The sequence below is a fragment of the Caloenas nicobarica genome, chromosome 1, assembly GCF_036013445.1.
Source record: "Caloenas nicobarica isolate bCalNic1 chromosome 1, bCalNic1.hap1, whole genome shotgun sequence".
Classification (NCBI taxonomy): domain Eukaryota; kingdom Metazoa; phylum Chordata; class Aves; order Columbiformes; family Columbidae; genus Caloenas; species Caloenas nicobarica.
In genome coordinates, this window is record NC_088245.1 from 60036598 (window position 1) to 60063472 (window position 26875).

General features: G+C 41.5%; 1 protein-coding gene across 2 annotated transcripts in view; it reads left to right on the forward strand.

Annotated features, from left to right (window-relative positions):
• LARGE1 (LARGE xylosyl- and glucuronyltransferase 1) overlaps positions 1-23989 on the forward strand; it is a 289002-nt gene extending 265013 nt beyond the window's left edge. The window contains exons 13-17 of one of the 2 annotated variants that reach the window (XR_010607125.1): positions 4318-4596; positions 10688-10834; positions 16176-16371; positions 20767-21534; positions 22511-23989. Coding sequence is in view for 1 of the 2 variants with exons in the window: in XM_065646803.1 (XP_065502875.1) it covers positions 4318-4596; positions 10688-10834; positions 16176-16371; positions 20767-20964 (820 nt within the window). In the remaining variant the exon portion in view is untranslated. Of the gene's footprint in view, positions 1-4317; positions 4597-10687; positions 10835-16175; positions 16372-20766 lie in introns of both variants that reach the window. The other variant, XM_065646803.1, reaches the window with a different exon arrangement.
• The last annotated feature ends 2886 nt before the right edge of the window (positions 23990-26875 follow it).

The following is a 26875-nucleotide window of genomic DNA, read 5'->3' on the forward strand; positions in this document are numbered from 1 at the left end:
ACCTGCACCTTTCCGATTCTCACCATTGCAGTTACTTGTTACTTTTTCAGAAGCTCTGGAAGTGCAGTCTGGATCAGTCAGCTTTGTGAAATTTTGAATTGTCAATCTCCTTTTTCCTCCTGCTTCTCAGTTCAAATCTAGTCCAAACTTTGTAGTTACCGCTATCAGAGTGGGTTACAAAACAGATCAGAACTCCTTGAATATTAGCCAGAAATGGATATTTCATTTAGCAGAGCACATACAGAATACAACGTGACCCATGAATACCACCACTGCTACACCAGTGGAAGGAAGGTCAGCAGTATTCCAGGAGGGTCAGAGGAATTCAGATCAACAAGACATTTACAGCCTGTTTTAAAAATAAACACGAACGAATGACGGCTGTTCTGTTTCACTGGTGCCTCAGAACTGCATCCTGCACATTGTGTTATGATTTGCTATGCACATCAGTGTCTGTTCTATTGATTTTTAATTGAGGAAACGTTTCTTAAGTGTTCACAAACCTTTGAGTAAAAAGCTAAAGAAATAAATTAAACCAGACCCTGAGCGAGTGCCACAGTAAATTAGGAAAGCTGGTGTGTGCACATGGTATATTTTCCCCCCAGAATTTAATTCAAAAGGCTGAGCTGGGGCTCAGTGCTGATTCACTGGCACTGATGCAAAGTCTGAGCATCTGTTTCCCTTTCTGGATCCTCACTGGGGCACATGTTTTTATTGATAGACAGAACCACACATTTTTATTCAGGAAGAACAGCCCTCCTGATACTGTGCAGGAAAAATCTTCCCTGCTTCATTGCTGCGTTGCTATAAATTATTGATTTGAGTTGGAAATGCTTTCTTTCAGCTAAAATCAATAAATAATATCATACCAAAGAACTGTTTAGCTGCTTTGTTTTCTTTCACATCTTTCACTTACTGCCTTTTTTTTGTATCTTCTTTTAACCACTTTTATTAAACTACTCAAATATAGCTGTAGACATTTAAGAATAGTATCTCAGATATAAGATGGCATGTACATAAACAATGTGCTATACACTACATTCCTGCATCGTTCTTTCAAATGATCATCCAAGAAGAGGAAGGGCAAAAAAGCAGCTCTCAGTGTCTCCAGTAATAGTCCTGTTGTAGCTGAGACTGGCCTGACTATTTTGACAGGCTTACATCTGGGGAATGGAAGAGAGGGATGCAGTTTACGAGCTAACATTAATGTCTTCAGATAGAAGCTTTGAGACAGACTTTGTCCACTGTCGTTCATTATTGGTTAATTGTCACCTTTTATACTAGTGTGACATTTTCTTGGATAACGGCTTGGTTGCATCGCGGGTCGAGGGAGGTTATCATCCCCCTCTGCTCTGCCCTGGTGAGGCCACATCTGGAATACCACATCCAGTTCTGGGCTCCCCAGTAATTCCAGGACAAGGAATTACTGGAGGGAGTCCAGTGGTGGGCTGCAAAGATGATGAGGGGCCTATAGCACCTTTCTTATGAGGAGAGACTGAGAGAGCTGGGTCTGTTCAGCCTGGAGAAGAGAAGCTGAGAGGGGATTTTATCAAAGTTTATAAATATCTCAAGGGTGGGTGTCAGGAGGATGGGACCAGACTCCTTTCAGTGGTGCCCAACAATAGGATGAGGGGCAATGGGCACAGACTGAAGCACAGGAGATTCCATCTGAATATGAGGAGAAACTTCTGTAGTTTGAGGGTGCCAGAGCACTGGAACAGGCCACCCAGAGAGGTTGTGGAATCTCCTTCTCTGGAGACATTCAACACCCGCTTAAACACATTCCTGTGTGATCTGCTCTGGGTGAACCTAATTTAGCAGGTGAGTTGGACTAGATGATCTCCAGATGTCCCTTCCAACCTCAGCCATTCTGTGACTGTGGTTTTCATGTATGTATTTTGACTGGCCAGCCTTTTTGAAGGCACAGTATGTACCTGGGTTTCAGAGATCAGAGCAGGAGTTAGAAAAATGTCAGATCAGGACATGGACAAGGAAAGGCACGATTGGCATTATGCTGCTTGAAGTCTGGATGAGAATGAGTTGTAAATTGGTTGAGTATTCTTAAGAAGAAAAGTGAAAACAAATAATCTCACAAAACTATTGAATTCCAGCAGAATTCTCTTGACTGAAACAGACCTTTAAAAAAACTTACCAACTAAATGATGATCTCATTATTATGCAGCACAGGAGTATATTTATTTTTATTAGAGTCCTTAAGAGAACACTTTCCTCAAGAGTGCTAACAAAACCAAAATAACTTGGTCATGTTGTGCTTAGAAACTCATAATTCTAAGTTTTATGGTCAAAGGAGACTACTGTAACAGCCTACAGAGAGTAGATTATGGAGCATCACCCAGCAGTCCCTGAATGAAACTCGTGCAAGTGGAGCCTGTCAATAAGAGCTACGCAGCAAAATGGAGCATTCTGAAAGGAACTAAGCTGTCCAGCTGGAAATTTATACCAGCAAAACCCAGTTACCACTTAACTATCATGAAAAGCTTTGCAGGCATTATCAGGTGTGCTGTTTAAATAAATTATGTATGCCATTTGTCCACTGTGTGGAGTCCTTGAAAGGCATTTTGCTGCATTTCTTCCTAGGCAAGTATTCCATTTTTATAACGCTGCCTTAAATCTGAGCGCTGATGAATTTGAGTCTCCTGAATAATAGGTATTCACCATGTTGGAAAAATGAAAAGGGAAAAAAAAAAAGAAAAAAAGTTTTTTTCTCTATTTATTATTTGTACAACAGAAAGCCTAAAGCCTTCATATACTTTTTAGATCTTTTTTATCAATTTGCACTTCTAATTCAGCTGTATGTTTCAGGCTGATAATAACCTTTGTTTCAATAATAGATAAAAAAATTATGTACTAGGTGTAGACTAATAAATGTAATATCTCATATCTAAGAAAAAATGATTGTATCATCTTGGATGTCATCACGATCATTCAGAAATGCAGGAAAAGTTATTAATGTTAAATCAGAATGTGTATTTGCTGCTATATCATTCCTTTCTGCTGCAAAGCTTAGGGAGATAGTAGGAGGGGGAAATTATTTTTTCTGATTACGATGATGCAGAAAACTTTTCTTGTGTTCTGTATAAATATTAATAGGAAGAATCTAGTAATGTGGATTTGGAAGGGAGAGAAGATAATCATGTCATGTAGTCTACTCTTCCTAATTTTTCATAGAGTATCTGGCTAGGCTGTGTAGGTTCATTTCCGTTGTAACTCAAGAGGCTTTGTAATCAGTCCTTGCTTTATTTTTGGGTGGCATATCTTAATCTCTAGGCAATTCTCTATAAATTATCCAAAGTGCTTAAATGATTTTGGCCAGGCTGGGTTTGATTTATGTTTGTATATGAGATCTTTTGTCGTCGTTTTCATCAATAGTATTGTAACTGCTGGAAGCTGTAAAAAATATATATCGATACAACCTGTTTTAAAAATGATGTAATGAAATTTGAGATACTGCTAATATATACACAAATTAGTACTTTAAATTATGGTTTTGTCTGAAATGTTCTTTTGACATTCCACAGCACTGCCATGTCTCTCCCTCCTTCTCTCCTTAATCCCTACATATAGTACATCCGATTTCTATCAGTGTGTCATCCTTTTGCCCTTTCCCTGACAGTAAGTTTTTTTCTAGTCAATGCAAATGTTCACATAAGTCTGTATTCCCATGACTTTCAACAGCTTTTAAGATCTGACTAACTAGCTTGCAAAAATTGCGGGAAGGTTTTCCTAAACAGGAGGTAAAATGTTCTGTGAGTCTGTACACCTTTCTCCTCCACAAGCGTGTGGAAGAGCGCTGCAGTGTGATAGCGTGTGACAACAGCTTGACCTGAAGTATGGATTAGGCACCAGACACTGATTAAGATTATGAGACCCCTATCCTGTAAGTAGATCCACGTGGACAGATCCTTGCAACTGATCAAAGCTCCCATCAGATTAAATCCCATCGTCCACGTGGGTTTTCCTGCAGCATCGATGCTTTAGGCAGAAAGGATGGTATTGATTTCACCAAGCTTTAGGTATCTGAGTTGTGGGTGTGTGTATCTGAGACAGGACCACCTTAGGCTCCCTCATGTTCAGTGGAAAGCAGTAGGCATATCTAGGGTCCATCTGTCCAGCAGGAGACATCAATTTAGATGAGATGAATTGTGCTGTAGAAATATCTATTGCTTTCCACAGCATACAAAGTGACCCCAATCTGTCTCACCTAGAGATAGATACCTACATTTGATCAGATGAATCCAGGCAAAGAGTCCCAGACAGGGATACAGCCTTTTCTTATTCTCACTCTTCCTCTTTCAGGCTCCAGATGCTTGAAGCCATCTGCAAACACTGGGAAGGTCCAATCAGCCTGGCACTTTACCTTTCTGATGCGGAAGCCCAGCAATTTCTGCGCTATGCCCAGGGCTCAGAAGTACTTATGAGCCGCCACAATGTTGGTTACCATATCGTGTACAAGGAAGGCCAGTTCTATCCTGTGAATCTACTGAGAAACGTGGCCATGAAGCACATCAGCACACCATACATGTTTCTGTCCGACATTGACTTCTTGCCCATGTATGGACTCTACGAGTACCTCAGGTAAATGGGCAGTGGAGGGATTCCCACTGCTGCCCTCATTTTCAGCCCCTCCGCACCCACCCTTCTCACATATTCCCAAAATAGTGCAGTTTGAGCGGATCTGAAAAAGGCAGCTTATAGATGTTTAAGGTGTGACGGTGCCCAGCAAGGCACAAAAATGTTTAGGGTAGAGCAAGGGAGTGTAACCGGAAATAAAGCAATACAGTTGTGAAAAAAAAAACTCAAGTCTAAATGTAAGCCTGGTTAGCCATGAGAATAATTGCTTCAGAGCAGCAGAAGAATCAATTTGAAAATTGAACTGGACTAAGTGTTATCAAATGTGCAAGAACATCCTGTATTAGCAGGGATGTGAACTGGGCGATTCCCCTAAATGTCCCTGGTTCTTAATGCCAGTGACAGAAGAAACATGCAAAGCATTACTGAGCTTGTTGTCCCTGTGACACACTCTTAATCCAGTTCCATATCTTGAAAAGAGGGTAATAGTCTAACCAGCTCAAAAAAATGACAGCAACGCCAGCACCCATCAAGGCAAAATAATTATCATAAAGAAACTGGGAAGAGTAACCTCAGTGTGTGTCATGTCATAATGAATGTGATCAGATTGGGCTGAGCAAACTACAGACCTCTGATCCATTAACTGGTTTAATAAAGACTTTTTTCCCCTGCAGAGGCTGGTCATCTGAGGCCAAAGCATAGAGCAAGGAGGACACCCTGTGGCCCGACAGGGGGATTTCAGTTCCTTGGTCCTGACTAGTTTTGCTTTTCATCTCAGTATAAGTTGATGGAAGTGTTCCGGTGAGGGTCAGTCTGTAGGTGATCCCTTTCAGTCCGCAGGCCCAGAGTTTTGCAATGTAAGGAGAAATATGCCTTTCAATATTGTAAGCTTATGGAGAAATTCCTTTTTTTCAGGCTTAGCAACTCATTAAGCATCTTCTCACTTCTGTCTCATGTAGAGAATTAATTGCCATTTTCAATTTCTGCATCCATGTAGGGGGCCAAACTCACTATGGCTTTTAAGACACTGGATTTCAGTACTATCCTTGAAGGTTTATCCCACTGTATCAGCTTGTTTCCAACTTATGTCAGGGATATTTCTTTTTGACTTACGTTATGAGGGCTCAAAAATAATTCTGTCCCTTGCACACATTATCTGTCTCAAGATACATGTAGAGACTGTTGTTGTTGGCTTTTCTATTCTTTGATGTTAGTGTTGCATACTCGTACATGTCTTCAGATCAATGCTGCACACAATAGGGGTAGCAGCTGTTGATACTGGCCTGTAGTACCAAAAAAGCAACTTGTTCATCTGTGCAGCTTCACAGTGCACTGATGGGAGCCAGCACTGAAAGGGAGAAGAGACAAGACAGAATAGTGTACCACAATATACTTACATACTACAACTAGAGAAATCATTCTCACATGGTGATAATGTATTATAGGACTGAAGGCACAGTGATGCCTCCAATTGGTGGTTTCAGGAAAACAAACAAACCAAAACAAACAAAACAAAAACAAACAAACAGCAACAACCCACCACAACAGATTTGCACTGAAAGCTGTTGCATCTGTGACCTTGTGTTACTCCACATGCCTTTTCTGAGGTCCATACCACCTTAACTTGACTGTGCCTCTCTCTTGCCTGGGAATATCGAAATTGCTAATCTGTTACTAGCAGCTCTTTAAAAAAGAATTGGAGGTTTTTTGCGTGTGGACTAAAGGCTTTTGTTGCTTTTTCAATAATGATTTTTCTGAGCTAAATAGCAGGTGAGATTATTTTAAATACAGATACCCTGTATCTTTCTGCATTGACTGTTCCCACCGCCTCTTCAAGTAGTTGATTAGTGCTATCTGAGTGGCAGAAATTGTTAAAGAGATGTACAAACGTTTTCATCTTTATTTCCTCATATAGAACAACCATAAGCAAATATGAATGGTGTGGTGTTTCAGGAATCGCTTTGTACAGAATGAGACAGACAAGCCCCTCTCACTTGCCAGTTTGCTGACTTACATATATCATATATTGTGTCTCTATAGAAAATATGTTCTCAGAAAAGAATTTTAAAAAACATTTCAACATATTTTGAAGGTGTTGTATGTGACAGGTTGTGGCCAGTTTTGAAGGAGAAGCTGAAGGTTACCTGTCCCTCTGGGTATTTGTTGCTAGCACTTGGATTTTGTGCTAATTCAGCTTTTTCACAGCTGCTAAGTAAGACCATTTCAATGCTCCATCAAGCCTCCGTTTTGTCCCACCTTCCTCTTATGTGAAGTACGAAAGGGAAGAAGTGTATCATTTAAAGATTTCCTGTCTATGAAATTCAGACACTTTTGTGGTCTGTGCTGAGCTGAAGTCTGTTGTCACCCTCACTCATTGGTTGCTGAGGTCATCTTGTCATTGCCACACAGGTAAAGGCTCTTCCTGGTTGCTACAAGTGAGGTGTGTGGGTCATCCTAAAGATTCTTCTAACATAAAATAACTAGACAGGCTGCTTATCTACAGTTGTCACAGCTAGCATTAAAGTTCCTCCCCAACACATTTGTGTAAAAAATGTGCCATTTGCTTCCAGTGACACATTTAGCATGAATTGGGAGCTGACATCCAAGCTCTGTCCACATGTTTTATACCTGTCACCTGCAACATGAGTTGTGACTTGTTTCTGGTGGTTCTTCAGCATCTCAGCAAGAGACACACTTGATGTTGTGCCTCTTGATTTTTACTTGTTGGATGTCCTTGTACGCTATGCATTCATTGCTTTTGCAGAGAGGAAGAATGTTCTAATGAATTTGACAGTTGACTGACAGCTCTGCAATTCTTACCGCAAACTCTGTTGACCTCAAACAAGCCACTTACCGAGTCCTGATGGTGGAAGCTAATTTGAATTAATGGACTCTTTTTTTTTTCTGAATTCAGTGCTTTGGATTTCTAACCTTTCTGCATCTGAACTTCTCTGTTCTCCGTAAATGGGAATGTTACTATCTGCCCACATGAGGGTGGGCAGATTCTTTGTTAATTTTTGGAAAGTACTATAGAGAAGAAAAGATTGATATCAACATGATGAAGTTCATTCAACCTGGGAGGAGCCCCTTGTGATTTAAGATGCATTTCTTCCATGCCTTGCAAAAAATAGGGTTTATTAGTAGATTAGAAATGTAACCCAATGTTCACTGTATCAGAACACAAAGATTCCTGGGAAATCTTTTCCTGGACAACATCAGCTAATAGGAAGCTCTTCATGAAATCATATATCCTTGGTTTGGGGAAAAGGACAGATAAAGGAAAATGGATACTGAATTGATATTACTGAATCCAAATAACAGCTCACATGAGGATAGTGCAGGAATTAAACAGTTTCCCCAGTCCTAGTTTGCAGAATAACCCAATGTATTCCTTACATTATATTCCATGTATCTTGCAGCACCAACAGTGAAAATTTTCCTATTGCAAGTGTCATAGAAGCAGTCAACCAGCAAATGGCACCTCCACTCCAAACAGGAGAAAAATTCAGCCCCACAGAAGAGGAAAAGCAGATTTGCTTCCAATAGGAAGAGGTTAGGTTTTCAGCATGTTATCCAAGGAGCAGACCGCCACCCAAGTTATCAGAAGAAAATTGAAGGTGGTTTTTTTCTCTGCCAAATCTTCCCTGCCTTTATCGCAATTCACATGACTTCTTTTGTCCTTTGTCACTCAGGTTCAACACCTGGACGTCAATACTGATTCGTTCTTCCCCTTACATTGTCTTGTATGTCATCTAGTCCACATCAAAGGCAGGCTGTTCCACTCAGAGGTCAGTGCTGCTGGGCATCTTGACTGTGTCTCAACTCCCAGCTCAGTTTTGATGGACCCTTCCACTTAAAAATATGCTTAAAATAGGCTTAAAAATATGCACCTCACATGCTTGCATATCTCTTGAAAATATAATATTTCCGCAGAGATTATCTTGCCATGTTATTTCACTCAAAGTACCTCTATCAGTTGCTGTGTTTGACTGCATCCACTACAAGCATCTTGGTTTTGGATCCCTGCTTCTCTCCACTTACCTAACTTTTCATATTGACCTTTGACAGTGCAACTGATTTCAGCCTCTTAGATCAATTTGTTCTCTGCCTTTTGGTTTTCTTCATAAGGGTGCTGTCATCTGTTCTTTCCAACAGTTTTGCCATTGATACCTGTATTAAATTTGCAGATGCTCACTTTGGTGGGCAGGATTGTCTCCTATTCTTTGACAGTGCCAAGCACAGCAGGACCTTGATTTTTGCCTTGGACTTTTGAGCATAGGAAAAGCCACAAATCAAAACTGCTGTTTCCTTGCAGAGCCCAAAGGGTGAGCATCACTGCAAATACTACCTGCTCCTTCTAGAACCGAATCCCCAAAGCTGTACCACTCAAAGGCTGATAGATTGCAGAGAGTCCAGAAAGCCTGAGATGTTGGAAGAGAAACTGTGTTAGTGTGCACTGCTTGCAGAGAAGATGTGGAGGGGAAGAAACATTAAGAGCGTTGTGAAGGCTGGATGCTGACACTACTCAATGATTCTGGAAGGTCACGAAGGCTAATTGTGAAGGATTCATCTATTTGCATACAGATATCTTGGCCATGAGCGATGGTGAGGGAGAAGATAGTGAAAAAAGTACAAAAAAGTTGTAATAAGATGCTATTAAAATTCTTCAGTTGTGAAAAGTTGACTGGGATGTGGCGGGGGTTCTTTAAACAATGCAAACTTTGCAGTAAGGTGCTGAGAACAGATTTCTTTTTATAGAACAGGCCTATAGGATGGTGTGAATTCTCTAAAATTCAGATTTCATTCAATAGCCCTGCTCTTCTTCTTTTTCTCTGATGGCAATATAAATGAATTCTAGGTATTGTGGGCCCAGAAAAAGTAGGTTATTTGCTCCTTCTGTTATTATGATGGTGATCCCAATTCCTTCATCTTATGAGACTGTAGAAAGTTTGCTGCTTGTCAACATTGTCGTTGATTGCTTGTTGCAGGAACATAAAAGTCAGGATAGTGAATCCTGTTAAGGGGAACTGACTTTGACAGGGAGAGAGAGGCATATTTCTCATATGAAATATGAAGATAATGAAAGGAAAATCGAGACAGTTATTTCTAATGACAAGCATAGTAAGATTGAGTTTGGGGATGGAAAAGTAACTTCTTTTTCTTTGAGTTTTAGTTTGTTAGGAAAGAATAAGCTGAATACCTCTGCCAAGCGGGGTGTGAGGTTGCTGAGCTGTTGCTCTCCTGCAGCAATTGTCCTAAGGCCCCTGTCTGCAGAAGGGCCCTACTGTGCAAAACGTGAACTCACACACACACACACACACACTGAAATGGTTTCAGTACATCCAGTGCACAGCTCTTCTCTGCAGGAAACAGCCTCTTTGCTCTACATATAGAGCCAAACACAAATGAGCTCTGATCTCAGGGCACTACCATGCACATGATTAACAATACTCAAAAAAATACTGCTAGTATACAGTTTTGCTGATTTGCACCATGTCCCGTTGCAGTAGATCTGTGCCTTGCTTTGAACAAAGACCAACCACCATGGCAACAGTGTTCTTCAACACAAATATCTGGTCCATAGCGACGTGAAGGTAACACTGTACTTGCAGGACATGCAGAGCTCTAAAGCCGAGGTGAAAAGTAAGTAAGATGGCACAGCACAGAGAATAGCTAGGCTGAAATGCAACCAAACTTTCCAGTTCCTCACTTTGTAAAGTCTCACTGAGGCCTGGATAAATTCCATTTTTTAGAACTGCCAGCTCTTTGCCATATCTGTATTGTAGTAACACTCAACTATGTTTCTCTTAAAGGGGCGGTCAGTTGGCCACGCTCAGAGTGCTGGTTGAACTCTGGGCGCTCCTGGACGTGCGGGGCAGCACTGATCAGTCAAATAGTCCAGTTCTTTTTGAACTGTGTTGTTCCCCCGCTCTTAGAGCAGCAGGTCAAAAGTAGAGGAAAATATGAAGCACCCCTAGGAAAAAATAGTTACATTTACAGTATCAAACTGCCCATACTTCGGTCTTTATTTTGAAAAGCCAAGTGATTTGCTCAGTTAATAATTTTCCTGCTTCCATTTATTGTTTCTTTTTGCCAGGAAGTCTGTCACCCAGCTAGACCTGGCTAACACCAAGAAAGCTCTGATTGTACCTGCTTTTGAGACCCTACGCTACCGCCTCTCCTTCCCCAAGTCAAAAGCAGAGCTGCTATCTATGCTGGACATGGGAACCCTCTTCACATTCAGGTAATGGAAAGTACTTTTGTTGAACCTGTGGTCATTATCACTAAATATTTTTTTTTTAATGTTCTTGTGAATGTTTGATTTTTTCTCTCTCACTCTCAGCTAGCTAGCTTCATTAAGAAAGCTATTGGAATTATTTTTCTCTTTTCATAGAAAGGCAGTGAACAGAAACGTATGTGGATATATTCCATCTGTAAATTCAGCATTTTATCTAGTATTATAGTCCTCTGCTAAAGGACTTCAGTTATTAAATTGAATTTGGTTTATTTTCATCATTTTTTATTGCGCTACAAAATCAAGCGCAACCATTACACTCATATGTGTGTAATTTGCTTTTTGGCTGCCAAATACTATCCGGATAGCTGTGTCCCTTACGTGACCAAAAATAATTTCTCTCTGCTTGTTGGTTTGCTTCCTTACTAACTTACTGAAAAAACAAACACAGGCTTGTTGTGTTCTCTTTTAAAGTGTGAAACAGATTCTTAAATAGCTAGAGTTTCTCAATGCAGAGGTAAAATTGCGCTCTGACTAGAAGCTGAGAAGTGAAGAACGTAAATTTGGAGCTCCTTTCTGAAGCAGACTCCTTTTGTGGTTGTGAGCAAGTCACTTCTATTAACTGCCAGACTCTTCTTCAGTTTTAAAAATGCAGCTACCAGGGGTTAACTCCCTCTTGGGTGTGTGTGGTAAGGTCTGATTAGCAGACATTTGTGCAGCATCACAGTGATGGGAAGAGTACAATATGGCCTTATGATATTGCACAGAGAGGGGGCGTAGGAGACCTGCGTTCTTTTCCTGGCTCCACTACTGCCCTGCTGGGAGGTGGTACGTGAATCAGTTCACTTTTCTTATACCTCTGCTCTCCATCTCTGAAATGCAGGTAACAATGTTCACCTTTCCTCTTTATGGTATTTTGAGATCTAGAGATAAAAACCATGAAAAAAAAATGAAAAGATATCATCCAGGGCCGGTAGAGGTCTATATCTTCTCTCCCATCCTTGCTTTACTTTAAAGCTTTCCTCACACTTCTTCCATTCTCTGTATTACACTCCTCTTATTGCGGCAGCCACCCTTCCCTCAAGAACCCACATGCACGTGTCAGAGTAGACAGCCCATATGAGCCTGGAAAACACAATTCTGAATCTACCTCTACCAGTGACTGCCTTGAAATAGAAACTCGAGGTGACTGAGGAGCCATGCCTCTCTCTGGAAAGTTAATTTAGGATACTGATAGAGCAAGTACCTTTCACTCTCCCATCATTCTTTAGCAGTCAAAGATATACAAATTAAGAAGAGATTTGTTGATAGAAAAGAATTGTTTCTTCCATACTTGAAAGAAAAAAAAATCCTTCCACTGGAAAATAGCACCCTCAGGATTTTCAGGTGTTATATTCCACCAACAGTCAAATTTTGAGCTTGCACAGCAGTGGCCTTCCACTACAGATCCCACCTTCAAGCTATGCAGCACGTTGGCCTGTTACATTTACAGCCAGATTTGCAGATCCTTTCTCAAGTCTCGGTCAGGCAAAAATCTCTTTAACATCAGTGGGAGTTTTGCCAGAGCAAGGTTAAATAAGTGAATGACATGCGGTCCTTAGCTGGTGTACATGTTAATGTAGGACACATTTTACAAATGCTTCCCCAGTTTGCTTTGGCTAATTTCATTGCTCAAATCTATCAACAGCCACAAAGCACCTGTGACCTGGGCTGAAAATTTGTGCCTTCAAGGTGCTTTAATAAGGCTGCAGCATGAGGCTGAGCGGGTGGGAGTGAGCTGGGGAGGACGGCTGTGACAGTGATTGCTGCGAGCACCTGCAGCATCCCTCGCCCCGTCCCTCACACCACATGGTAGATTACAATCTTTCCCTCACTGAAATTGCTTTTGTCACCTCCTTCCCAAATGGTGACCTTTTCTACCTTTGGGCAGCTGAAAATTAAAAAAGGGATCTCAATTACATCCCCCAGCCACTGCCAGAAGAAAAGAGAAGACACGTGAGCATTGATGAGCCGGCAAGGTGTGCTGTGGGGAAACCCGCCACGGCAGTGGGTTGTTCTGTGCCAGCTCGGTGGCTTTGTTTGCGGGTGCCGGCTGTGACATCGCCACATGAGGATGTGTCTGCTCAGTGCTTGGGTAATAGCTGATGAACCACAAATGTTCTGCCAGCACAGCTTTCAGGCTCAAGGAATGCCACAGCTGGTACTCTGTTTCCCCAAAAATAAGACCTATTCTGAAAATAAGCCCTAGCATGATTTTTCAGGATTTTTAAGGATGCCTGAAATATAAGCCCTACTCCAAAAATAAGCCTTAGTTACAGTTCATTAAAAAAGTCAATTTAAATAGTGTCCAGGAAGCTATACATGTAAAAAAGTAATAAGTTTTGGAGCAAAAATTAATATAAGACCGTGTCTTATTTTCGGGGAAACAGGACAGAGGATGCATAGTATTGAGAAAACATAACCGGCAGCCACTGATTAACTAATTAATTGATTGCACCCACAATCTAGCAAAATGTTTTAAGCATCTGAGAACAGAACTAGGAAAGCTTTTCTTTCACCAAATCGTCTTTCTCACTGAAACGGGAAGCTCTGAGGAAGCAGAGAGGAAGATCACTCTGAGAAGAACAGTGATTTCATTTTGCTAACTTTAGCAAAGTTTACTGTAGTTTTGGAATTTTATGTTAAATGAAAGCAATCAATAATGAAAGTAAGATGAAACATTTGACCCAAAGCAGGGGGATTCGTGCAGTTGTTTTCCATGAACCGTGGGAAAGAAACTCATCGTCATTTTACAGCGATCGAATAATTTGGTTTGATTTGTCAAAATTGCCAGCATAGTGAAAAATAAGTTGTTCACAGTTTCACAAAGTTCTCCTGGGAGTCAGTGGGATTGAGTGTGGCCTTAAAAATCAATGCCTATTTAAATCTTTAGTGAGAAGTGCCTGAGCAGGAAAATTAGATTTATTCATTTGTCCTGTGAGATGGAAGACCAATACAGACAGTGAACCACTTCTCATGACTGCGTCACCGACAGTAGTCTTTTGGCAATGACTCACTCTTTATGGTAGCTTCCTCATTATGGACATCCGTGTAATGGTGTCTGCTTATCCTATTTTGCAGTAAATTTCATGTGATGATCAGTGATTAGCCAAGACATAGCTCCAGCAGGTTATATGTGTGTGCATATATATGTAGGTACAGATATGTATGTAATCCTGAACTGACAATTCTTCTTTCCAGTAATTATTTCTTTATAATCAGTGTGTGCGCACCTTATTTCAGCATCCTGTACTCATTTTCTTCTTTGTCCTGACCTTATCCATCCTTTTGTCTTCCTCTTCCTCTGTCCTCCACTCACATCAGTCACTCTGAAGAGACAAGTGTGATATTATTTGGTTTGGTACAATCAGGTCTGTTCCTTCCTTTCTGCTTTGTTTTGTCTCTCCAATCTCGTTTCCAATTTTCCCTTCATTGTGTTTTCTTCATATTTTCTTTTTTCCTGTTGGTCAGCTCTCTCAAGTCAGAGAGGTTATACCTGAGCTGGTAAATGCTTACACTGCTTTCCCCAAAAAGGATGGAAATAAATTGATGATTTTATGGTTAGTGTCGTGTTTTCCCTCTGTTTAGATGAATGGGAAGGTGTTACTAGAAAAGCAGCTACATTTGACTGCTTCTCTGCAGGGATCTCTCAATTAACCAAAGTTTATATGGGGCTTTGAAGATACAAATCACTTCATAAGTGTTTAGTAGTCATTATTATTATTATTATTATTATTATTATCATAATTAATTTCAAAATGCCAGAGGTAAGATGTTAGAAGATACAGCATCCTCCACAATCCCATATCATTTTAAACCCCGCATTGTGGTTGTGCTTTTTTCCAGCATAGATAGTGACTGGGTAGGTTACCAACTAATTTCCGAAAAAGATCAAGAAAGGGATAGGCTTTTTGGAGATGATTCCAAAGGGCATTAAGGATTATAAGCATCTTTGTGAATCTATCACTGGTTTCTAATACCCTCTAGAGAATTAATTCACTGTCAGTTTTTTTAGTATGGAAGGGCTTTGTTTTTCCAGGTCCCCAAGCCAGATATCTGAAAGTGATGCAAGCTGATTACCAGTTTAGAAATGCAGCTTTCAAAGGACTGTATGTTACTTGGGACCCCAGTGCTATCCTAATAATTCTGTCCTCCTGCACCGCCTCTGAACAGGGAGAGTCAGTGAAGCTGAACACCTCTCTGTTTTTCCAGTTACAAACCAGGCAGTCAAAATGCAAAGCCCTAGGTTGTGATTTTATGTCCCTGTTTTCAGCAGTGGCTTGCATGTTACAAGAATTTCTGGGACTGAAACATTACCTCAGGTCCTAAATCTGCAAATATTTAATGCTCAAATCCCTTTAGGTGAGCACATGAGTCATCCCCGTGAATTCAATGTACCTTGCATTACAAACTGGCAGGATGTTTGTTTTGCCCCTTCTGTTACACTTCTGAGAGCACTGTAATACAGATGGCCTGCTATGCCTTTGTTTCGTTATTTAATCTATGAGTCTTCAGAAAGAGCCTGTCTCATTGATTTTTGGAAATGTGTAAGAAGAATAAGTGGGCGAGAGAGTCATTGACCTTGGCACTAATGGGGTGGATTCAAGCTGTGCTTGGAAGAGACCTGCTGTGACCTTAACAAGATTACCAAAGTATAAAAGGATCTTTTCCTGTAAATCAAATTGATTACCTTACTCAGGATCACATGGGTACTCCCCACAATGTAGAAAGTACAGCAGAAAGCCTTTATGTAATATTTTACTTATTAATTTAATTATGCACTTTGGCTCCTGCCATGGTAATAACAGTAATTAATAAAACAGAACATCTTTCCAGAGCTGCAGGTGTCTCTCATAGGAATTATAAAATTGCATATAAAAGAGATCGTGAATATCACTGTGATGTAAAAATAGCTAATTTTAGGGACCTTATCTGAGCTACAGAATTTCACACTGATTTTAGAGCACTGATACAGCCACCTGGTTGCCAGGAACGAGACACAGCACTTCGTAGTGCAGATGAACTGTCTGTGTACTTTGTAATTGTTTCTCACATTAACATTAGGTAGTGTTTTCACACTATCCTTCACCAGCTAGATGTGTTTAAGCATTGAGCACACAGAGGCCCTGGGAAGTGCGCTGGAAACAGTCCTAGAAATTGCCTCTGTTACGTCCTGAAAATGATGATGTGAACTGCAAGCTAATGTCCTTATTTTTGAGCATTTCACCTAACAAGTAACATTTTGTTCCCTTGCCAAGATGCATTCTATCTAATTGCCTCTCCACGTCCGTGCCATTTATGTCTGTTTAAGGTATCACGTCTGGACGAAAGGGCACGCGCCAACCAACTTTGCCAAGTGGCGAACAGCCACCACTCCCTACCGCGTCGAGTGGGAAGCAGACTTTGAGCCATACGTTGTCGTGAGGAAGGACTGCCCAGAGTACGACAGGCGGTTTGTTGGATTTGGCTGGAACAAAGTAGCTCACATCATGGAGCTGGATGCACAGGTGAGGAGATAACGCCTGCATGTCTCGCCCCGGGGCTGGGCAGCAAGGTTGTTAAATGAAATCTGTGTTCTGTAGAAAGGCTTCAGAGCTCATCTGGCCTTACTGGGCTCCTTAATGAGTGCTTCTTGAGTCGGGAACACTTAGTTTACTCCTTCTCAAGCATTAAAAGGAGAACTGAGTCTGAGTTAATTTGTCAGTGCTGAGAGAGCTGTTGTCTCCTAGTGGCACAATCACCGCAGTGCCCACCTCTTGCCCAGGTGTGCCCAAGCACCGCAGCACTTGTTGCCAGTCACCTACTAAGCAATCTCTAGACCTCACTGGAAGTTTTTCAATTAAATAGAGGTTGCTGAGCCCCAAATGCTAATTTAGAATTCAAAAAGCAATCTTAACCTGAATCCAAGGCAAGCGTCTTCAATATATGGCCTGGATTTACACTGCATCTCTGCAAAGACAAGGACTTTACATTTCCGAAGTCTGGCTGTGGAGCAGACTCCAGAGGATCCAGGCACTTGGTCCTTGGGCTGCCAGCCTCTTGGATCTGTGACTTGGGATGGAGCTGCTGGGCAGAAGATATAAGAATTAGGATTCAGAGAGAGCTTGAGAGACCCAGACTGGCACTAGAACTCTCAGAGCTGCCAAGGCTCCCGCCACCAATCTAGATCTTAGAGGCTGGCAGCGGCTGTGGCTCCATGGGGCTCTGGTGCTGCTGCTCACTGAAATGGCAGGGTTTGCATCTCTACTGTTCTTGGATGTGAAGCTAACTGTGCTAATCAGCATGGTCTGGGTCGTGGCATTTCTTTTTATTTTGAGGTCTGGGGTTTGTTTTAGTTTGGTTTCAGCTCCAGTTTTTGAACTAGTAGCATTTCAAGCTAACCAAATCCCTTACTTTTTGGTCATCTGTGTCCTCCTGTGCTAGCTTCTGCTATGGATCTGGATATAGCTGATCCTTTTCTGCCCACCGCTGATCAGTTTATGTGAAGCAAAGTAGCACAAGGCATGCAGCAAGTTACCGGGAGATTGTGTCTCTGGAGTGTGGGCTACAGTGTATTTGTGTGCAGGCACATATCTGGGAGGGTTATTTTCTACTTCTGCTTACAAAACCACATGGTCACCTTGGCTGGCCAACACTTGCCCTCTGCAGAATGGCATTCCCAACAAATTGATACCTATTTATGTTGAGAAAAAAATTACTACAGGCTAGAAAAAAAATTGTCCCTTATATTATTGTTAATAATAATACTTTGCTCTGCTATAGCACTTTAAATTTCCAATGAACTTTCCAAACACTAATCAATGAACTATCAGTTGTGGAAAGTGCCAGTATAATAATTTATTATTTGTTAATCTGAGTAACAAGGCTTATGTTCCCACTGACAGGTCTCATCTAGCACTCATGATTTACCTCTTCTATTAGAAACATTTACTGAGCATACAAATTCACAAATGGGAAACGGGAACCTTTTTCAAGTTTCATCATAGTGCAGATATTTTGGTTGGACAATGGGTTGGAAGTAACTCTGTGAAAATGTTTTTCTCACTCTTCCAGCCTTAAAAACATTCTCACATTGAACCAAAGTGTCATTTTCATTTGTAGCAACATGAGTATTGGCCATTTGTCCCAGAAAATCAGCCTGAAGGGGATGTGGGATCACGCAGCTACCTCCCCCTGTGGCATTACTCTGCTTTGTGGTGTCCACAGATCAGGTTGCTGCCAGCTGCTTGGCTGGCTTCACTATCAGCAGCTTCTCAATTGAATTATTTCACTGCTCCTCACAACTGCAACATCTGTTGAGAGAACTGTTGCAGGCTCCTTACCAAGGGCCTGTGCCACTACCATCCTTCAGAGCAGCACACAGCATGGAGATAATCATCATTATTATTCTGGGGGCACGCAGATGTCCACTGAGCTGGATCATGTACAAATACATAGATAATGACGGTCTCCGTCTGAGAATTTATAACCTGTGAGGTAGGGACGGAGGTTCGTGCAAGTGCCTTGCTTTCTCAGCGGACCTTTACTTATAGTAGAGATAGGCCATTAGGAAACCTTTCCCTGCTCTCCCAGTCTCTGTGGAACTAGACTGTGAGCAATCCTTTTTTCCAAGACCCCAGCCCAGCATCTTTCAAAGGGGCTTATTAGCAGCAGCCTGGTAAGGTTTTGGAAGGCTTTATTTGCCTGAAGACCTTTTGGAGGGATGGGAGCACCTCTGTGCTGAACAGTTTACACTACAGAGCGTAGATGGTCCCTGACCTGCAGGATTACAGACTTGAGATGCAGAGAACAAAAAAGAGATTGTATGAGGGGGATGTATCTTCCTCTGCAGCTTCAGCCTTTAGTTTTAAGGCCCCATCAAGACATATTTTGTAGTTTGTCGTTTATCGGCTCTTCTCACTCCATCATGCCAGCCTTTGTTTTTGGATTTGGTTCCCTATTAGTTCTAAGTCTCTTCCAGCAGTTCAGATTATTTTGCTTTTCTGTACGTTTGTCACCCCAAACAGAAGATCAGAGGGGCCCGTTCCCTTATATGACAGCACTGTAATGCGGCACTAAGATTTACCACTTCAGCACTGTTCAGCAGGGAACATGTATTCCCATAATGAGAAAGGAGCAGCCATACAGCTGCATCTGCACCCAGCTGGCCAACACGTGCTCCTGTTTCATAGGTGTCTCCAGGACCGCACTGCAGCCTTAGCTGTACCTGGGGCTCACCAATACCACTGCCTGAGTTGGGAAATGGATCCACATTGCATTCTGCTCGCTTCTTTCCATTTTGTTTGGGCTTCATTTTGGGCTGTGTTGCCCAAACACTTGGTTTCTGCTAGCACCATAACCCAGAAGTTTTCAGTGTTTTCCAGGCTGATCATATCTTGTTAGGTGAGGGAAGATCTATAGGTGAAACACTCATGTTTATTAGCACAAGTGTGTTCTCTCCCATAAATCTCTTTCCCTAACAAAATGGATTTGAAATACTCTGCCTCTGTGCCGCAGATACTCTGTGTCTCTGCACAAAATCCTAAATCTACAAGTGACTGGACTTTGCAAACCATGGGAAGTTGTGCAGCATTTCTTTTAAAGCCAGCATGCTCTGTGGCTATTCCTTCCCTGCCCACTGTCTTCTGCAGGGATGGTTAATGAGTCAATACAGCAACAACTGTAAGTTGAAACTCTGTGAAGACAATAGGAAATTTGCCTGTGGAGTCTTTGAAGTTTCTTTGTCGTTTGCATCCCATACGAGTAATATTTTCTGAAGTTTCATGTGAAAAAAGAGTTAGTGTCCTAGTAGTTAGGGTACTTTGCTTGGCTGCAAAATACTGAGGTCCACATCCCTTTTTTGCCCAGTTCCTTGCAGAAGCAGTTATCTGGTTCTTGCACATCCTACACTAGTGACCTTCCAGCTTGTCTAAGAATCAGTCTTTGGCTAGCTTTGCTCTAATGATCATATATTTAATTATAAAAATGTAACAAATCTCACAGGAATCATGGAGACTAAAATGAACCATCATTTTTAACAACAAAAATTGTCAAAGAACCTTGTCAGATATAAATAAAGAGAATTAGTGAGATAGTTTTAGAGGAGAGGAGGAATTAGCACAGTATCTCATACTTTCTGAAGGAGAACTTAATTTGCATAAAACCTTCTGAAAACAGATGGAATTAGGTCCATTTTCACACATTGCCCATAAAGGATACCATATTCTCCCCTCATTTCAGGTTTATAAATAGTTTTGGACAGTTTTGTTACTGTGACTATCTTAGTATACAGGCAAAGCAGTGCATGTGGTGCAATGGATGACTTTGTAAATATAGGTTATTCCAGCAACCCAAACAAGATAAATTGGAGGAGCAAAAACATGCATTTGCATGGATACATGAGACTCATGCTGTGTGCAGTCACAGCTGTGCTGCAAACATGGCTTCAGGTATGCCTTTTGTACTGTTGCCCCATCATTTGGCTTATATGGAGTAAAAATATATGGATATTGGGAAAAATTTATTCACTGAAAGGGTTGTCTGGCATTGGAACAGGCTGCACAGGAAAGTGGTTGAATCGCCGTGCCTGGAGGTGTGGAAAAGACACGTAGATGAGGTTCTTAGGGACACGGTGTAGTGGTGACAGTGTTAGGTTAATGGTTGATGATCCTGAGGGTCTCTTGCAACCAAACTGATTCTATGATTCTAAAACATTCTAAAAGGGAAAGCTGATCTTTCATAAAACTAAGAAAAAGCAACTTTATTAAAAGAAGGCTTCTTTGGCATATCTGTAGGAGTTTGTTGGTTTTGAGACCCACACTGCACCATCGCACAATGGGGCATGTTTGACTGCAGAGGTGTGGGCGAGATGCACTGCCAGAGAGCTCGGGAACACCCTCATAGCCGCTGTCTTTCTCCCCCAGGAGTACGAGTTCACAGTGCTGCCCAACGCCTACATGATCCACATGCCGCACGCCCCCAGCTTCGACATCACCAAGTTTCGCTCCAACAAGCAATACCGCATCTGTCTCAAGACCCTGAAGGAGGAATTCCAGCAGGATATGTCACGCCACTACGGCTTCGCAGCCCTCAAATATCTCACGGCAGAGAACAACAGCTAGCACAGTGGAGCCCGTACACGGGACACAGGGACAGCGGAGGGAGGAGCTGCTCAACGTTGGGGGCCTCGTCTTCAAATTTCAAACTGAGAAATACTTTCTGTTTTTATATCGTACCCGGAAGTTCTAACAGTAGGAATTTGAAGTGACGTGTCTTCAGACTATGCTCGTTCCTCCCTTCCCTGACTACCCCAGGCCTTTCAGCTTTAGCATTTGTGAAGCGACAGGGAGAGGAGCCGGCCACGTGCCCGCCGTGCCACCGGAGATGGGGACCGGGCAGGGGCTGGGAACGCGCTCTGCTCTCCTAACTGCAGAGCAAAGACAGACCTTCAGGATATAGGATTTCGTGTTGCTATTTAATAATTTGACATGCTTTTTATCTGTAAAGGAAGATCTTCGGGTCGCTGTCCTGTGAATTTCAAATCTGCACTACTCTAAAAGGGAACTTTCACCTGTGACGTTCCACAGGGGCCCTATTAACATGGATGACCTTGTTAATGCAGGATGAGCCAAAGGTCTGAATTAGGCTTGAAAATGAAGGGGACGCTTACACAATACTGCACTCGCGAGAAGGTGTGTTACTGGTTTAGGTGTGTACGTGATACCGGTTGGTCTTCTATTCTCAAAATAGTTGTTTTATCAGGAATTTCCCCTATACCCCACCCTGCCTTTTCTCCAGTCCTAAATGCTGCTCCTTTCCTTGCCGAGGAAATGTCTCCCTTGTGTTTCTTTCCCATCTTCGGTTCTGGCAGTCCAGTAACAAAGATCAGTAGCTCTGCCAGAAAGTGAACAAAACTTGTCAGTGTAAGGTCTGTTTTCACCAGAGCAACGTGTTCATGTGTGTCTCGTAAAATAAAGGGCCTGGCTGTAACTCTCTATCTTTTTTAGGCAAGAATTGGATTTTGCCTATAAGGCACGTTGTACAGGGGGATGCTGATTTGTAGGCTCCTTTCAGTGCGTGCCCATGCGTGAAGGCACTGGCCCTTGGGCTTTAAGCAGACTTCTTTGCTGAACAGGGATTGTAGACATGACAACTAGTAGCCTTAGTGCTCACCTGCTGCAAGGTCTCAGAACTACTTCGTTAAAGGAGTTTCTAATTAAAAGGAGCAGAACTGTTAGGAATAAACTCCCTATTCGAGGGGGGAAAAAAGAACGTGTTGGGAATCTGAGTGTGAGTGTTTGCTTGAATGTGGGCTGGTCAAGTTCACAGCTTCAGTACACACAGGAGTGTGCTGGAGGGCGGACAGGAAACCTAACAAGCAAAATGCAGAAGACAAGACACTGGACTTTTTAACATTTTCTTTGTTCTTCAGTATTAATGTTGTGTTTACATGGGATGAAGAGATGAGATTTAATGCACTACCCTTTGCAGGGCTATCTGTAATTTCTATTGCAATGTTAATAGAGAAAGCGGAAACAACTCAGTGAGAAATGCATCTGTCTCTCTACCCCAGATCCCCATTCAACCGCTCATACCAATACCACTGCCTGAGTTGCGAAATGGATCCACATTGCATTCTGCTCACCTTTTTTCCATTTTGTTTTTCAGCCGTTGGATCTTCTACTTTTCTCCCCACCTCATCCCTCTAGAGCTTGGTTTTATTTCTAGTCTGACATTTTGTGAGAGCTTTCTGCTACGGTGGAAACCGCGTGGTTAAACCAGACATTTAAACTACAAATATCAGTTCATCGTGCTGTGTATATTAAAGAAAAGCCAAAAAAGGCAACATCTTTGACAAGAAATAAAAAGGGGCGGGAGGCTCTGTGTAATTTTTACTTTTTCCCCTGGGAGCATTGGCTGCATAAGAATGTATCACTGCATAATTTTCCAAAGTGCTGTTCTTCTGTTCTTAATGGCTTTATGTAAAGATTTACATAAAAAGTTGGGAAGAGCTGGGAAGAAGTGAAATGAGTTCTCAGTCCTAGCTAAGATATATTTAAAAAAATCTTGATTCCTCAAGTCCCGTATTACTCACCATTAAGGGCCCAGGTCAGTGTGCATATTTAGAATGAAAAGAACTCTGCAGCACAGAGTCCTGGTGATTAGCTGATGTGCAGAAAGGTGTCAAAGCTGATCCTAAGAGAGGCTAACACTGGTTGTACCTCCATAAAATCTCCAGTCGGAGCTTCAGTGTGGCCACCATTATGTCTCATATGTATTAAAACCTTTCATTTCCAGGTGTATATTTCTCCTTGGCTTAACAGCATTGCCCAGGGATGGACTGCATTGCCCTGCAGTAGCATAACCTGTAGCACGGACCTGAATGTTGTTTGGGTGTGCCATTGTCAACATGGACATTATTCTCTCCTCGGTGGCCGTGAGATGTGGTGGGGAAGCAGGGGGATAATCATTTGCCACTTGCCTGTCTGCACAGCAAGCTGTGGGACGTCCTGGGTAGGCTTAGGTGTGCTGGCTGGTGTCACCAGCTCAAAGATCGTAGTAGGTTCAAAGACACCCTTTTTTTCCCTTGTAGACACCATACTGACTTGTGTCTCTCATGTCATGTTAGTCTATGTGCTTCATCATTTGGGAGGTGGGGGGCTTGGGTTTTTTTAACACATTTCAGCCAATTTACGTGATAGCAGATGAAGATTACATATCTGTCTGTAACTGCCAGGGCTGCTCCAACACCATGAAAAAAAACAAGAACAAAAATCCCCAACTCAGTTATAACACTGTCTTCCAGTCCTCTGCTGTAGTAGGTATTTGCTAGCAACTTTGTTACTTAATTCTCAGTTTTCTCCTGAAGTCTTCAAGAAATATCAGACAAACCCAGTGACTTAATGCCTTTGATTTATTGATTTGTTCCACCAACTTCTCTCTTGAGTCTTCAGCCTATGACCTCTCCTTATCTTTGATATTTGGAAAGTGTGAGTTTCTCATTTAGATACCACTCCAGCACCCTCTCCGGTGAAGACTGATGCAAATAAATCATTTAGTTTCTTGGCAATGTCCTTATTGTCTTTAATTGTTTCTTCTACTTCGGTTTGGGGTGGTATACCGGTTATCTCCGGTTTTCTGCTTTTGATGTACTGAGCAAATGTGTCTTTTCAGTTTTAACTTCTTACTATTTGCTCTTTAAATTCCCTCATAGCTTACTCAAACTCTATCTTAACTATTACATATGTTGGTTTCAGCTTTACAAAGTTTTCATTTCCATTCTCCGAAGGTTTTCAATTTGGCCTGAATAACTTCTAAAGTTTCCAATTTTGTCATATCAGCATTTCTTTGTCTTCCACTTATCTAAAGGAATATAATACTCCATGGCTATTTACAAACCCTTTTCATTTTAAATCCAAGGATTTCAGTTTTTCTTTTATTTAGGTCCACTGATTCTTTCTTTAAAAAGAAGGCGGCTTTTTGTTTTTAAATTTTTATATCAAATATTGCCCTATGAGGTTTTGGGGGTTTGTATTTTCCTCTTTAACATTCCTAAATGCTAACCTTTTCCTAGTCAAAGGATCAGAAATAAAATCCTACAAAATTATTTTGTTCTTCTAATTCGGGGTATTATCTTGACACATTTTGTTCTGTGTCTCCCTTTTCCCCCTCCCCTCCAAAACATTGACGCATATGACTCACTGCAAACTTTTCAGTTCTGTAAGACCCTTCCAGCACCACAGCCCTGACCTGCGTATTTCCCAACACCATCTAACATCCCACCACATTTCAGACATTATTATTATTATGCCAAATAATAATCTGCTGGCTGGCACCCAGTCCTCCTGGTTTTGTTTTCATGCTGCTCCCTTTGATACAACAGGCTTCGCAAAGTTCAGGTTTTGAGCAAAGCATTTGCCTTTATTTAATGCTTTATTGTAACCTTCTAATACATTTCCCTTATTTCTCTCTGTTGTCACAGTATATACCTTCAAATGTGTGGCTGTAGTTTCCATCCTACCATTTTCTGACTGAAAGTCATCTACCATTTGCCTGCCTGGCAGACCTAGAAAATGTCTTTCTGTATCCTGAAGAGTCCTTAGTATCTATCAGATTTTTTTCCAAGTCCTACTTTTGGTATTTCCTTCCAGCCTTGCTGGGTTCCTATGTGAGCAATCTGGTTCCACTTTGCAATTTGCAATTTTTATTCATTTGTAGTCATCATCTGGGACTCAGTGACATAAAGGAATTAGCTGATGTACCTGCAGTTCTATTGCTTTTGTTAGACTGAATATCACATACGCTCAGATTATTCCTAAAGTACAGATTTTTTACCTGCTAAGCTTCATGTGGTTTGTTTGTAAATCATAAACCGCATTTTACTACAAGAAGTGGAGGCACTTTGCAGTGTTATTTGCAGTAGCTGTTGCAGCAGAGTAAGTCCTGCGTTGGAGGGAAAAACACAAAATTCTTGTCAGAATTGTGGCTCCTGTTTCTCTCCGCAGGGGAAAATAAGGCCCTAGCACAGCTGAACAGTTTTATAAATGCTTTGCACAAAACACATTGCACATTATTTTCTAGTAGGTATGATGGTACATCGTCCAATTAAATATGAAAAATACATTTTTAATGTTCTCATTTTTATATGCAATTCTATCCAGAAGATAATGCATTTCCTTCTGTATCTTGCCAGTTTCCCCCATTACTCCAGCCTGCTTAATGGCCCCATCTGTTTTTGGCTGAGAAAGATTAATGACCGGCAGCACTGGGAGTCCTGGCAAATCAGCAGAGATATTACTCTTGGGCATTGCAGAAGACATTCCTCCCTGCTCTGCCAGATACTGTGCGGGTGTTCCTCGGGTCTCAGTGCAGCAACAGGAGAACACAGCAAGCTCAGCCCGTGGGGGGAGCATCATTACTTATGAGCTTCAACAAGGTCTAATACATTAGATAGTGGGAGTGCAAAAAAAAAAGTATCATTACTAGCTAAAAAAAATTTCAATTTTAGGAAAAGAAAGCAGCTAGGTTTCTGCAAATCCAGTAAGTGAGACTGGAACAAATAAGTCACTAGTAGACAATGACAGCCAGTAACCTAGTATTTCCACTGCAGTATTGAATGTGCAGAAGCATTGATAGCTAAATGAAATAATTTTTACAGTAGTATTTCATAATGTATATTTAAATAGTATGTGTACATTGAAACACTTAGGTGAATTGGGGATTGTTTGAAGGTTGTTACTTTGGCTCACAGTATAAAATTAGATTTGGAAAAGCTTCTGGCTGTGCACAGCAAATTATGCCTCAGGAAATGCTTGCAAACCTGGATTTAGAAATACCTTGCTTTTATAGAAGTTTGTTTTCATCAGTGGTTATACATTCCCAAAACAAGACACAAAGTCCTTGAGAATTTCAAAAGGAGCTATGTACATGTCAGTTGGCTGGAACATGTTCCTCTTAAAAATACTTGGAATTTGTTTGCTCTGCAGGGTAGAATTGTTACGATCAGTTGAAAAAATAATCTGGGAATTAGAAAGCCAGCCAAATATGTATTTATGTGATGGATCATTAATGTATTTCTCCAGACATGTTAATGGGTACTGCAGTGGAAGTGTTAGCTCATTGGGGGTATCAAGATGCAAAAGATCTGAAACCCAGGCTACGAGCTTGGTATCTTACCAGTCTTTCTGTGCTGTAGTTTCCCCTCATAGGATGATAACAGCTTCCTGCCTCCCACCTAATTGCTGCTTCTGTAGGGTTGGAATGTCCTAAACCTCTGCAACAAGGATTTATGGGAAGTCGCTGTGTGCAGGTGGCAAAGGCTGCATTTGAGCTCCATGATCCATTGCCACGAGATACAAGATTTCAATCCGGAAGAAATAGTTCTGACCTGGGGTTAATTCTCCGATCTGGCGTATAGACGCCACTCTCGCCGTATATATTCAAGAAGAGGTCCCCAAACACATAAGACCAAGTAATTCAAGTCAAGCTAAGCCTATTCCTCAGTATTATGGCAACATAATTCTCTGACTATGG